At 42.7% G+C, this 13,234-nt stretch overlaps 1 protein-coding gene across 4 annotated transcripts in view; it reads left to right on the top strand.

The window, feature by feature from the left end:
• The window catches only part of CHD7 (chromodomain helicase DNA binding protein 7), a 190,834-nt gene that overhangs the window by 159,289 nt on the left and 18,311 nt on the right, over positions 1-13,234 (top strand). For all 4 annotated transcript variants that reach the window (XM_072734679.1, XM_072734676.1, XM_072734677.1 and 1 more), the window contains exons 16-23: positions 915-1,125; positions 1,651-1,846; positions 2,146-2,313; positions 2,544-2,723; positions 5,700-5,810; positions 5,902-6,107; positions 8,851-9,050; positions 9,136-9,295. In XM_072734679.1, coding sequence (XP_072590780.1) covers positions 915-1,125; positions 1,651-1,846; positions 2,146-2,313; positions 2,544-2,723; positions 5,700-5,810; positions 5,902-6,107; positions 8,851-9,050; positions 9,136-9,295 — 1,432 coding nt within the window. The remainder of the gene's footprint in view (positions 1-914; positions 1,126-1,650; positions 1,847-2,145; positions 2,314-2,543; positions 2,724-5,699; positions 5,811-5,901; positions 6,108-8,850; positions 9,051-9,135; positions 9,296-13,234) is intronic.

The following is a 13,234-nucleotide window of genomic DNA, read 5'->3' as shown; positions in this document are numbered from 1 at the left end:
AGCTAAGCCACCTAAGTAGTTGAAGGAAGCTTAGCCTGTGTGTGTTTGGGGTTGGGGGCAGTTATGTAAGCACTGCTCTTCTGACAATGTCATTCTCTTGAGGCTTCTCTGATGCACCCAAGTCTTTGAACAAGCAGAAATCATCTGCATGAGGCTGAGAAAAAGAGGGTGATGTACATAGGCATAGAAGCCTTACGTGAAACAAGGTCATTTGCTGCTGTTGTTTTTTAAACACTTGAAAAGCTTTCACCACTTTAGGATAAAATTTTGGTACCTCATGAAACTCTCAGATGAGAATGGACATGGAAGGAGGTTTAGAGATTGCAAAAGAAGAAGTATGTTCAGAACCCCTAAAAAAATCCCTAAAAATTAACCTCGAAAAGGAATTGCTTTTTGTTGCCCTCCTTTTGGCTATATTTACATACAGTTATATACAAAAACTACTGCCCTGACACTGTAATTATTAGAACTCTATTCCCTTGTTTCTTAGCTTCAGAACAGATTTTGTTGTTTGTATTTATATTCAGCTAGTAAACAGTTCTTCATTTCTTTAGCAATTTAGGTTCCAAATTTTCTGTAGGTATCTGGCCCTTGGCTTGTTTCTGCCACTTCTGGCTTGACAGTCTGTTGTTGAAATTCAGTTTCTACAGACAGCAAACATTTGTTTGTTGGAAAATGTGGTTTTTTTCCCCCCCCAAATGTTTAAATGTGTTGTGCTTAAAACTTTGATCCCTTTTATACTTTCATGGTTTTGTGTTAGACCTGACTTTTAGTAAGCGGATGGATTCATATTCATAAACATGAGTATGGCATCCTGGTTCCTATAGTTAGCAGTGGGTTTTGAAAGCAAGTTCATTGTTTTTAGTAATAAAAACCTTTTACAGTATTCACGTTATGCTGTCCAATCTCTGCAGGTGCTGAAGAGAAAATTTTGGAAGAGTTTAAAGAAACACACAATGCAGACTCTCCAGATTTTCAGCTCCAGGCGATGATCCAGGCTGCTGGCAAGCTAGTGCTGATTGACAAGCTGCTGCCAAAACTGAAGGCTGGTGGCCACAGGGTGCTTATCTTTTCCCAGATGGTGCGCTGCTTGGACATACTGGAAGACTACCTCATTCAAAGACGGTGAGGCCACCGCACCATAAGAATAAAAAGGAAATAAAAAATGACCTTTCATGGGGCTCCAAGTGGCTCACCTCAGAGTGACATTCATAATAGAGGGGATGGGGTGGGGGAAAATGTGTCACATCTCTTTTTCAAAACTGTCGATGTACATAGCTGTTATTCTATGTGGTGACTACAGTAGGACTCTGCATACTTTTAATGGCAATTTTGTTTCCCATTTCTTTGATTTGACTAGGGGAAAATGGTTCTTACCTAAAATTAAAATTGTTTGTTATTTGACTGTAAGAGGGGTCAGCAATTTTTAGACTTAAGTTATTTAACTAGGGAGGACATAAAATAAAATTTGATTTTTGAGCATTCAACCAGTTATATCCCAAACTACAATGAAACCTGTTTGCTCTGAAATTATTTCTGATAAATAATATTCAGATGGTGTATATCCCATGTTGTAGTATTCTTTACAAAAAGAAACAAGCGTGCTGTAGCCATGCGGCAGGCCTTCTTGTTAATCCTGACATTTTCTAGGTACCCATACGAAAGGATCGACGGCAGAGTGAGAGGAAATCTCCGCCAGGCAGCTATCGACAGATTCTCCAAACCTGATTCTGATCGGTTTGTTTTCCTCCTGTGTACAAGGGCAGGAGGTTTAGGCATTAATCTTACTGCTGCTGATACCTGCATCATCTTTGATTCCGACTGGAATCCCCAAAATGATCTCCAGGTAAGGATACACAAAAATCGTCCTGATGCCTTTTTTTTTTTTTTTTTTTTTTTAAGTTATTCCACTATGATGAAGAATCCCCAGTCAAACCAATAAATTAAAGTTGTGTAGTCACTCGGGTAGCATCCCATGATTGGGCAAATGAACCAAGTGGTAATCAATTTACTAGTAACATAAAAGTAATTTCTTAGTGTATTAACCTTCTGTACTGCACCTCTGCTTATTGGAACGGGTACTCTTATAACTGACACTTGAGTCTTTTCTTTCTTTGGTAACCGTTCATTTCCTTTTTCTTCCAGGCTCAGGCTAGATGTCATAGAATAGGACAGAGCAAATCTGTGAAAATCTACAGGCTGATTACAAGAAATTCTTATGAAAGGGAAATGTTCGACAAGGCTAGTTTGAAGCTCGGCCTGGATAAAGCTGTGCTGCAGTCCATGAGTGGGAGAGAAAACGCTACCAATGGGGTAATCCACACTTGCCTAGACCGTTTGTTTATTCTGGCGCCTTAACTTTATTTAGCTAATAGTAAGAAATTGTCCAGCATTGAATTACTTTTCAACCTCAATATTTTCAGCCTATTTTGTCACATTTTTTTTTTTATGAGTCAGGTTTATCCTCCTTGAGTCCAATGAAGCATTTGTGTTATCTACAAACATTTCAGTTCTGAATTATTTAAAATATCTCTCTAAAACAGGTACAACAACTTTCTAAGAAAGAAATAGAAGATCTGCTACGGAAAGGGGCCTATGGTGCACTCATGGATGAGGAGGATGAAGGGTCTAAATTCTGTGAAGAAGATATTGATCAGATTCTCCTGCGGCGAACCCACACTATCACCATTGAGTCTGAAGGGAAAGGCTCCACATTTGCTAAGGTGCGAATTGATCTGAAGAGACAGGCTTTCTGTAGAATCATAATAGAGTTCACCTAAAGCAAGATCTTATAAAGTGCCCCTAAGGTGCATATGTAACATTTGTTCTTTAATTAAGAATTAAGAGGGTAATTTTGACATCTCTGTGGAGCTGCTGATGCATAGAAGATTCTTTGTGTGCATTTTGGGTTCCCTTCTCTGTATATGGCCCTGGTAGTCACCCTCACCTTGACCTCATATCTGCTTCCTCTGTCCTTGATCCCACCCTCTCCACTTCTGGAGCTCCTGCTCTGACATAATTTTGTTTCCTGAGATCCTGACATAGCCTATAAGAACAGTTGAGTCACTCCTATCAAAAAAGCCTCTCATCTCATGTTGCCCTCCAGCTACAGCTCTATAACCCTTCTTTCATAGCTAAAATCCACATGAATGTTATTTGTACTAGCTGTCCCCACCACCTGCCTTTCTGCTAATTTTTCAACTTCCAGCTTGCACCCCTCCCCCACCCTGTCATTAGACCAGCTCTGGTGAAGGTCACCACCCAGCCTTCCTTCCCGCTACTTGACTGAGAGCACCTTCTGAGGCTTCCCCTGTGCATAGTTCCACCTATCCACACCCAGGCCCCCTTTACACCTTTATTTTTAACAGCTTTATTGAAATGTAATTCACTTGGCATAAAATTCACCGATTTTAAATGTATGATTCAGTGCCTTTACCAAATTTGCAGACTTGTGCAGCCATTACCACATCTAAATCTAGAGTGTTTCAATCGCCCCAGAACCTCTTGCCCATTAGCAACCAGCCTCTCCCTCCTCCCCTCCCCTTGCCCCTCCCCTGCCAAGTCCTTGGCAACCACTAATCTCCTTTCTCTAGATTTGCCTACTCTGGACATTTTACAAAACAGAATCATATAACATGTGGTCTTTTGTGTCTGGCTTCCTTCACTCAGCATAGTGTTTTTGAGATTCATCTGTGTTGTAGCATGTGTCAGTTCCCTTGTTCTGCTGAACGTCGTTCTGTTATATAGATGTACCTCTGTTAGCAGTTGATAATGGGCATTGGGGTTGTTTATCCATTCACTAGCTGGTAATGAAATTTGGGTTGTCTCTATTTTGGAGTTACTGTGAATAACATTGTTTCAAAAATTTATGAACAGGTTTTTATGTGGAAGTATCTTTTCATTTCTCTCATGTATCTACTATAAATAGAATTGCTGGGTCATATGTTAACTCCAGGTTTAACACTTTGAGGAACTGACAGACTGTTTTTTGGTGATTGTACCATTTTCTCTTTACACCAACAGTGATTTAGGGTTCCAGTTTCTCCATATCCTCACCAACACTTTTTATTTTCTGATTATAGCCATATTAGTGTGAAGTGATCACTCACTCTAGTTTGATCTGCCTTCTCTGATGCTATTGAGCATCTTTTCATGTGCTTGTTGACCAATTTGTATATCATTTTTGGTAAAATGTCTGTACAAATCTTTTATTCACCTTTTGAGTTACTTGGCTTTTATTATTGAATATTAAGAATTCTTTAAAAATTCTGGATAGAAGTTTCTCATTAGGCAATTCGATTTGCAAGTATTTTCTCCCAGGTATTTTCTCCCAGTCTTTTCTTAATGGTTTTTAGTTTCAATGAAGTCCAGTTTACCCATTTTTTCTTTTATTGTTCACGCTTTTGATATGTCGTCTAACCTAACTTCACAATGATTTGCTCTTTCCTTCTGCGAGTTTTATAGTTTTCGCCCTTACATTTCGCCCTTACATTTACATTTACATTCACCCTGTGATCTCTTTTGAGTGAACTTTTGCCTGTGGTGTGAGATAGGGGCCTGTCTCCTTCCCTTTGCTTATGGACATCCAGTTGTCCCAGCTACTCCAGTCTTGGAAGGTTCCCTCTTCTGGGCTCTGTGCTGGACCTTCTCTCTCATGTCTTTCAGCCTCTTTCCCGGTTCTGTTGTCTGTCCTCACAGGTACTTCAGATTCAGTTAGTGCAAAAGCAGATTCCTCACGCCTGTCTCTCCACCCTCTGTGTGTGTGCATTTTCAACTCACACCCCCGGTTACTTCGCCTGACTAATGCTGTTCATATGCCAAGTTGGCTACAGAGGTTTTTCTGGGCCACTGCCGCCTCCCACCACCACCCCAATCCCCCCACCTCCTCCACCTATTTTATATGCTTCACATCCACCCAGATTCTAACTGCTTTCATTTTACTTTTTAAAGAGTAAACATTTCTGGACTGTCTCCTTTTCTCCACTTCTGTGGAGCCATTTTCAGTCTATAGAGCTGCTTCCTCTGTAAACCACTGCAGTAGCCTCCCATGTCCCAGGACATCAGTATGAGCTCTTAAACAGGTGGCTTTGGATGTGATTGTGTCCATCTTGAGATGATTTCCATTTTGAAAGAGTCCACTGCTATCTCAGGATAGAGTTCCGGCCTCATTAACAGGACATGCAAGGCCCTGCATGACCTGGTTTCCGTCTGCCTCGCCAGCTTGACCTTTAGCTGCTCTCCCCTGACTACTCTTATCACCAGCCACATGACACAATTGCATTTCTTTTCTTCTGAGCCTTTGCACATGCTCTGTCACAAACATTTCCGCATACTTTCCTGTTCTAGCCTGGCCCAGGAATTATATTCTGGGGACCCTCTTCTTTCTTCCCAGCAATGCCGTTGCTACATCCCTTCATGAACCTGGTCCCTCCCGTGGATAACTGTCGTACCTATATGTACCATTGTCACCCGTCACCGAATATGCTGTACTGTCATCTTTCACTTCCTGATCTATTTAAACCCCTGGACAGAGAGCTACCTGAGGGACGGTAGCTCTTTCATCCTAGCCCACCGACTGCAGCATCTGGCACACAGTGCAGGAAGGCATACGTGTTTGGCTGAATGAGTAAATGAAAGCTACTTTGCATTTTGCCTCCGAGAAAAGCATCTCAAAGTAATGCATATTTTTTCTCCTTTAGGCCAGTTTTGTTGCATCTGGAAATAGAACAGATATTTCCTTGGATGATCCAAATTTCTGGCAAAAGTGGGCTAAGAAGGCTGAATTGGATATTGATGCCTTAAATGGGAGGGTGAGTGAGAGGTTCCCATTCAAAGCCCTATCTAATCTAACCCAAGGGATGCTTTTTTAGAAGTTTCAGATTTATCTGCTATCTTTTTTAGAACAACCTGGTTATTGACACTCCAAGAGTGAGGAAGCAAACCAGGCTATACAGTGCAGTGAAGGAAGACGAGCTGATGGAATTTTCAGACTTGGAAAGTGATTCTGAAGAGAAGCCTTGCACAAAGCCGAGGCGGCCCCAGGACAGGTCCCAGGGCTACGCGAGGAGTGAGTGCTTTAGAGTTGAGAAGAATCTGCTCGTCTATGGGTAAGTCAGGCTCACATGAAAAACAGAATTTTATTTTAAATACTAGAACTCTAATCAGCGTAGAAAAAATCGTGTTTGTGTTTGGATTTCTGTGATTCCCTATAGTGCAGTCAAGCAAATGACTTTGCAGCAACTTTGATAGGGCCCAGGGCTGATCGGTCAAAGTGGTCACAAGTCATTCATATCCTCGTGGATTTGAGGGAGCACGAATTTGTCCCTTAAAGAATTATGTCAGATCCAAATTTACTTGTTGGTGACTAATAACTCAGAACAAAGTCTCAAAATTACAAAACCTTTTCCTACTTTAGCTTCTTCGCATAAAATTTTCAACTGTGGTGGTCTTTTAGTATTTCTCTGCTATAAAGAGTTGTTAAAGGCAATCATCTCAGTTATAAGGCTCTTCTAACTCATCTGAAACATTAATGGATGGTTATTTCAACTCTGAGTTGTACTTCTGCTGGACAACATGTCTCTGAAAGGCAGGATCCATATCTAATTCATCTCTGAGTCTTTGCTTTGAATGATGCTTTGAATGATGGCAATGTGCTCACTAAAATATCTGAATCTGCAAATAAGAATTCTCTGGCATTTTATGGGACTGCAGGCAAGCTCTATTCAAATAAAAAAACTACCACCAAAATGCCATTTCTGTAGATCTGATGATATCCTGCTTTTGATTATTTCTTGCAGTGGATTGATTATCAGTAGTTTCAGAGTAAATACATACGTCCTGTTAACATGGCACACAGAGCTCTGATCTGGCTCTCATCTGTCCTGTTGGTCCTTTCTGTGGGTGGCCCAGGCCTCTGTTGGGACAGCCCACTTCATTTCCTTCAGTGTGCCATGCTCTGCCTCAGGTCTTATCTCTGTCATTCTACAAGTTCTTCCACTGCCTAAAGCAGCACCCCACTCCCCACCCCTCTACCCCCCAATCGCACAGACTTGATCTGCCCAACAGCTCCTGTCGTTGACATCCAGCACAGGCATCTCCTCGGCACTCTACCAGAGAGTCTGGCTTGCACGTTCCATCACACTCATCACATTGTTTTTTTGTTTTTTTTTTTTTTCTCATCACATTGTTTTATGACTAAGAGTAGCAGGCGCTCCTGCTGGAGCCCCAGTTAGAGCTCCAGGAAGCCCAGGACTCTTTTCTCTATGTCCTCAGGGAAGAGTGCAATGCCAGCAGATACATTGAGTGCCAGATCAGTGATTTTTTTATGGAATAAATGAAGTTCAACTGAAGCCCATTCTATATCTCAGCTGATTATCTATAAGAATCTAGACAATTCTTTCCTGTCTGTTCTTATGTGGTGGACAGACACCTGAGCCTTTTGCTAATTTGCACCAGCTTGGATGTTTCAAGCCAACGATCACAGTTGAGAATTTTGCTGGTTCCTTTAGGAATGGAACACATCAGTAATTCCTAAAGCTAAGAAGTATACATAAAGCACAGTGTCTTTCCCTCCCCTGGGCATTACTCTGTAGGAAACCCCTATTGGAGGTGGGGCACTGTGCTAGGATACTCAAGAAACCTGGGAGTAGGACATCACGGCCCCTGCCTCAAGGCAGGTAAACAAACAAAAGTGGCGGGAAACCGTGATGGTGCCATGGCCAGGAAGACTGTGCAGATGGAGGGGAAAAGCATGTCGCTCCTTTAAGACACAGCTCTGGTATCATCCCCCCACTTTTGACCTTCGGGGAATATACAAGAAGGAATTCCACAGACAGCGATGTGCCTTGATAGGTGGACATTGTGGGTTAGTCCATGTAGGAGAGAGAGTTGGGTGCTGGGCAGGGAGGAGAGAGTTCCAGGCAGAGAGAACATTGTGTCGAAAGGCCTGAAGTTGAGGACTGGCCCTGGAGGGTGAGGAACTGAGAATTCATAGAGGCCAGAGAGGACCCGGCCAGGGCTGGGACCACAGCCGAGGTGGCCCTCGCCGTGCACAGCCCTGGGCCCCTGAGGAAGGTAGGAGAGAGGCTGGCTTCCATCCTGAGATGTGGCCTGGAGGAGACACAGTGCAGACAGCATCTACCCATCTGTTGTGTGCTCTCACGCCACGGCACCTGGATCAAAGAGCACAACACTGTTTCTGCCCGGTATTATAACCCCAAGTAGACTATTAGGGTTCAGTGGTGTGCTCTCTATTTCATTCTGTGTGCAGTCCTTCCTCCTGTCCATTTAACACAAGGGCCTGAGAGTTGGCTAAACGTGCTGTCCATGAATGCTCTTGTACTTGGGAACCAGCGCGCCCTGTTTCAGAAAGGAAACTCAAGCCAGTTCAGTCTTTCACTGGTTATCATGGTATCCCTGTGAGGTAGAGTGAAACTAACCATTCCCCTTCAGCATCATGTCCTAGACTTGGGTCGCCACACATGGCAAATAGCTGGTCCGCATTGGAGCACACCAGCCAAGTGGCAGCATGAGGCCAAGTGGACAGAGTTCTCCTCACCCAGGGTTGTGGCTGCCACCCAAATCTCCCAGGAGAGCCTGTGGTAGCCCCATGGGCAGGACTTCGGTGATGCTCTGCTCCAGGCAACCAGCTAGGGCCCTGCTCCTCCACCAGTGTGTTTGACTCGGGTTTCCTGAAGTACTTTCCCATCACCAGCTGTCAATTATGGCCAGTTTTGTTTTAAGTGCTGCCAGTTTGACCCAAGATTCCCTAACTCTGCTACCTGACTCAGAATGAAGCCCCAAATCTGAACTGAAAGGCATCCTCTTACATGCTGAATATTTGCTTTGCAGTTGGGGACGGTGGACAGATATCCTTTCCCATGGGCGCTACAAGCGTCAGCTCACTGAACAAGACGTGGAAACCATCTGCAGGACCATCCTTGTGTACTGTCTCAATCACTACAAGGGGGATGAGAATATAAAAAGCTTCATCTGGGATTTGATCACACCCACGGCTGATGGCCAGACGCGAGCCTTGGTCAATCACTCTGGTAGGTCTGCTTCCTGCTGTCTGTAATTGGGCTTATAAAAAAACTTCTATTATTATTGTTATTGTTATTATAACTCTGATTCTAGGTTTATCAGCCCCAGTGCCACGGGGAAGGAAAGGAAAGAAGGTAAAAGCCCAGAGCACACATCCAGTGGTGCAGGATGCCGACTGGCTGGCTGGCTGCAACCCGGACGCCTTGTTCCAGGAGGACAGCTACAAGAAACACCTAAAGCACCACTGTAATAAGTACGTCTTGAAAGGATGTATACAGTTGACCATTAAACTGTAGTTCCTGGTTTTGTACAGCTTTAGTGTTTTCCTTGAAACATGATGCCAGCTCACGTGATGGCATACCTTTAGATGACGGATTCTTTTTTTTTTTTTTTTAATTTTTATTTATTTATGATAGTCACAGAGAGATAGAGAGGCAGAGACACAGGCAGAGGGAGAAGCAGGCTCCATGCACCGGGAGCCCGACGTGGGATTCGATCCTGGGTCTCCAGGATCGCGCCCTGGGCCAAAGGCAGGCGCCAAACCGCTGCGCCACCCAGGGATCCCTCTTTTTTTTTTTTAAATAATAGTAGATACATAGCGCAGTCTGCCCATTTTAACCATTTGTAAGTATGTGACTCATTGGTATTAATTATATTCAAAATGCAGTGTACCCATCAGCACTCTTGTTACCCCAAACCATTTCACTGACCCCAGTGTAAATTTTGCACCTATTAGACAGCAGCTTGCCCCCACCTCCTTCGCCGCCCTCCCTGCCCAAGACCCTGGCAAATACCATTCTTTCTGCCTCTACAAATTTGCCTATTCTAGGCACCTTGTAAGTGGAATCACAGAATATATATATATATGTCTTTATAGGTCTGGTTGACTTCACCTAGCATAATGTTTCTGAGATTCATCCATGTTGTAGCTGTACCAGCACTTTTTTCCTTTTTTGTGGCCGAATAATACTCCATTGTACATGTAGACCACATTTTGTTTATCCATTCGTCCGTCGATGAGCACTGGAGTTGATGGACGCCTTTTGGCTATTGTGAGCAATGCTGCTGTAAATGTTGCAGATAACTAATTGTAACCAAGAGGTGTTATATTAGATCTGTATTTATTTCGTGGCTTGGAGCTTTATTAACTATCTTTGTATTAAACTAACATCTGCATGTGGCGATTCTTCTTCCCTTGCTGTGAACATGTATTTTTGAGAATCAGTACACTAGCCAGCACTGAACAGCTCCACCACTTGTAGCTTTGTGAGGCCTTCGGCAAATTCCGTAGCCTCTTTAAGACTCACTTTCCTTGTTAACCACACAGAGCTCTACAACAAGATCTCAACTAGATACAGCCAGAGTATAAATAAATGTGTATTTCTCTAAAAAGTAGCAACAAAAGTCAGAGCACATAATAACTGGCAGTGTGCCAAATACTTCACATGCATTATCTGTGTGACTTGTCTAAGGTAAGTAGTGTTCTTTCTCCCCATTTACCTGACAAGCAATTGGAGACTCTGGTAACTAGTCTCAGCTAGTTAAGGGGCAGAGCCAGATTGGACTTCCAGAATAGATGAGGGCAGTGCCGCCCACCTCAGAAGCCTGCCTTCTCCATGGGGTCATCCCAAGCCTTTCATGGAATATAACTCCTGGCTTGCAGTGATTAATGGTCCTAATCCTTTTTTAAATATGAGAGTGCTTTCAGGGCCTACTTTTGATCGCTATTGCTAGATTTTGACTGACAAATTTTTTCCTTTTTGAGTCTTTAAAACCATTATCTCAAACCATTTTGGTACCTTGGAAACTGTTACTGCTGTGGAATAATAGTTCTCCCTAAAATCCTGCCCCATTTACAGCTCTTAGAAAACTTCTGTTTCCTGTGGTTTATGTGAACTTTGGGTCAATAACCTTCTGAGTTCTGGATTCATACAAACCGGAAGTGAAGTGGTTTGGTGTGGGAAAAATGGCTCCTGTGCCTGGATCCCAGAGTGATGGAAGTGGTAGTTTTAAATTTCCCATTCTAAAAAAAAAAAAAAAAAAAATTTCCCATTCTAGGGATCCCTGGGTGGCGCAGTGGTTTGGCGCCTGCCTTTGGCCCAGGGCGCGATCCTGGACACCCGGGATCGAATCCCACATTGGGCTCCCGGTGCGTGGAGCCTGCTTCTCCTTCTGCCTATGTCTTTGCCTCTCTCTCTCTCTCTCTCTCTCTCTCTGTGTGTGTGACTATCATAAATAAATAAATAGATAGATAGATAGATAAATAGATAAATAAATAAATAAATAATTTTTTAAAGAAATAAATAAATTTCCCATTCTAACATCAGTAGCACACTTTCATAGAGTACCCTCCCTCATTAGTGTGTAAGATGTAGCTAGTGTGCTCTTTGCCCAGTCTTAGGGAAAGCCTAGCAAGGCTGGCTGTTTCCTCTCTGGGACAAGCAAGTGGTCCAGTTTTCCTAGAAGGTCATGCCCTACGACTTCCTAGGATCTAAAATGGGGAAATGTAGATGACTGGTAAGAGAAAATGAAACCCAAATCGAGGGACCTCCTAGAAAATAACTGGCTAATTCTCTTCAAAAGTTTCAAGAGATAGAGAAACTACTATGTGTGGTCTTGAACCAGATGCAGGTCCAGAAATAGTCACTAGTGGGATTGCCCATCAAATGTGAATGAGGTTTGGGGACTCGTTAGTAGTCTGGTCTGTCGGGCTTACCAAGTGTGAACTCCTTAGGGTCAGAGCCCACCTCCTGTCTACTTTGTTATCCTGCTGGTACTATTGAGTTGCCAGTTGCACTGGTTTGAATTTTTTCCTCTAGAAGTAAGGTAATATTCACAGTTAACTCCTAAAGGTCTCCGTGTAACTAAAATTCCTCCCAGAGAAGAAAACTTTGTCTTCTATCAAAAGGGAAAGAAACCATTCAGATCATTGCCACTGTGCTGAGTTTTAGTTTAAAAAAAAAAATAGAGAAAATCCAGCCAAAGGTGGAGGGTACTTCCTTTGGAACTACCCTTTCTGAGCATCCTCTGTCAGGAGATCTGGCCTATAAATTCTTCACTAGCCAGAGAAGAAAAAAAGTACCAGCCGTGGAGGCCCCATACTGTTTTCTTTTGCCAGTTCAGTGTGGCACAGCCAATTTTTAATCTTATCAAAAGAAATTTTTTTTAAATTAAAATGAAATACCCAAAATGACTATATACATTGGAGCTTATTCAGATGTTTGTAGCCTCACACTTTGTCCATCTTGAACAAGTGTTGCTCAAAAGCAGATACCGGTCAGAGAGGAAGGCATATCATGGAGTACCTATTTATGTATGCAAAAGTAGTCTATTTTGATGAAGCTGCCCCTAGTTATCATTTTGACATTTTAAAGGGCACTTGCCACGTCCTGAGACACTGTGAGGTGGTAGTCAGAAGGCCTAATCCCAAGTGGTCCATGCTTGAAGGTGACTCTGTGACCTTGGATACGTCACTGCTTTTCTGTTATCCTCAATTTTCATGTTTGTAAAGTAGTAGCATGCCCCACTTCATTGTAGGATTATTGTGAAGATCAGATGAGCTAGTATACACAAATGTGATGCGTCAGCTATAAAACATCCTGTAAGTGTATGATAGGATCATACCCAGATAGGGAAAAATAGCATTCTGTATTACCATTTACTCACAGTCAAGGAGGTAAGTCTTCAAATATCAGTCCCAAATGCACACCAGGAGCTGTCCAGCAGGAGATGCTAGCTAGACTCAGAGTAGACAGGGGCCTTTGGGATTTACCAGGTGGGCTTTACTGAAAGAATTAAGTTTAAGCCATTGAGGGAATCCAAGTGAGAATGGAAATCTGGTTCCTAGAATTCCATGGGTTTTTAGAAGCTGATTCCTTGAAAATGACTAAGAACATCAATGAATTGGACACATTTTAACCTCTTTTGTATCCTTTTATTATTTTGTAAGCTACAACCTAGGCTTCCAGGTAATATGAACTAGAAGGAATAAATAATATTTAATATTCCTTAAGAGAGAAGACTGAGGATCCACCTCCCCTACCCCACCCCCATCACCATCTTCCTTTCTCGGAAGCAAAGTTGTATAATCTAAAAAACCTGACATTCCATATTGAGGGTTTATTGTAAGGTAGTAAAACCAGATTTTATATCTCGTTTATTCCTACAACTTCTGATGTGCTTCCAAAAATGG

Source organism: Vulpes vulpes, chromosome 13 (assembly GCF_048418805.1).
Source record: "Vulpes vulpes isolate BD-2025 chromosome 13, VulVul3, whole genome shotgun sequence".
NCBI classification, from domain to species: domain Eukaryota; kingdom Metazoa; phylum Chordata; class Mammalia; order Carnivora; family Canidae; genus Vulpes; species Vulpes vulpes.
The sequence above is the reverse complement of the archived record's forward strand: the minus strand, read 5'-3'. Positions and strand labels throughout refer to the sequence as shown.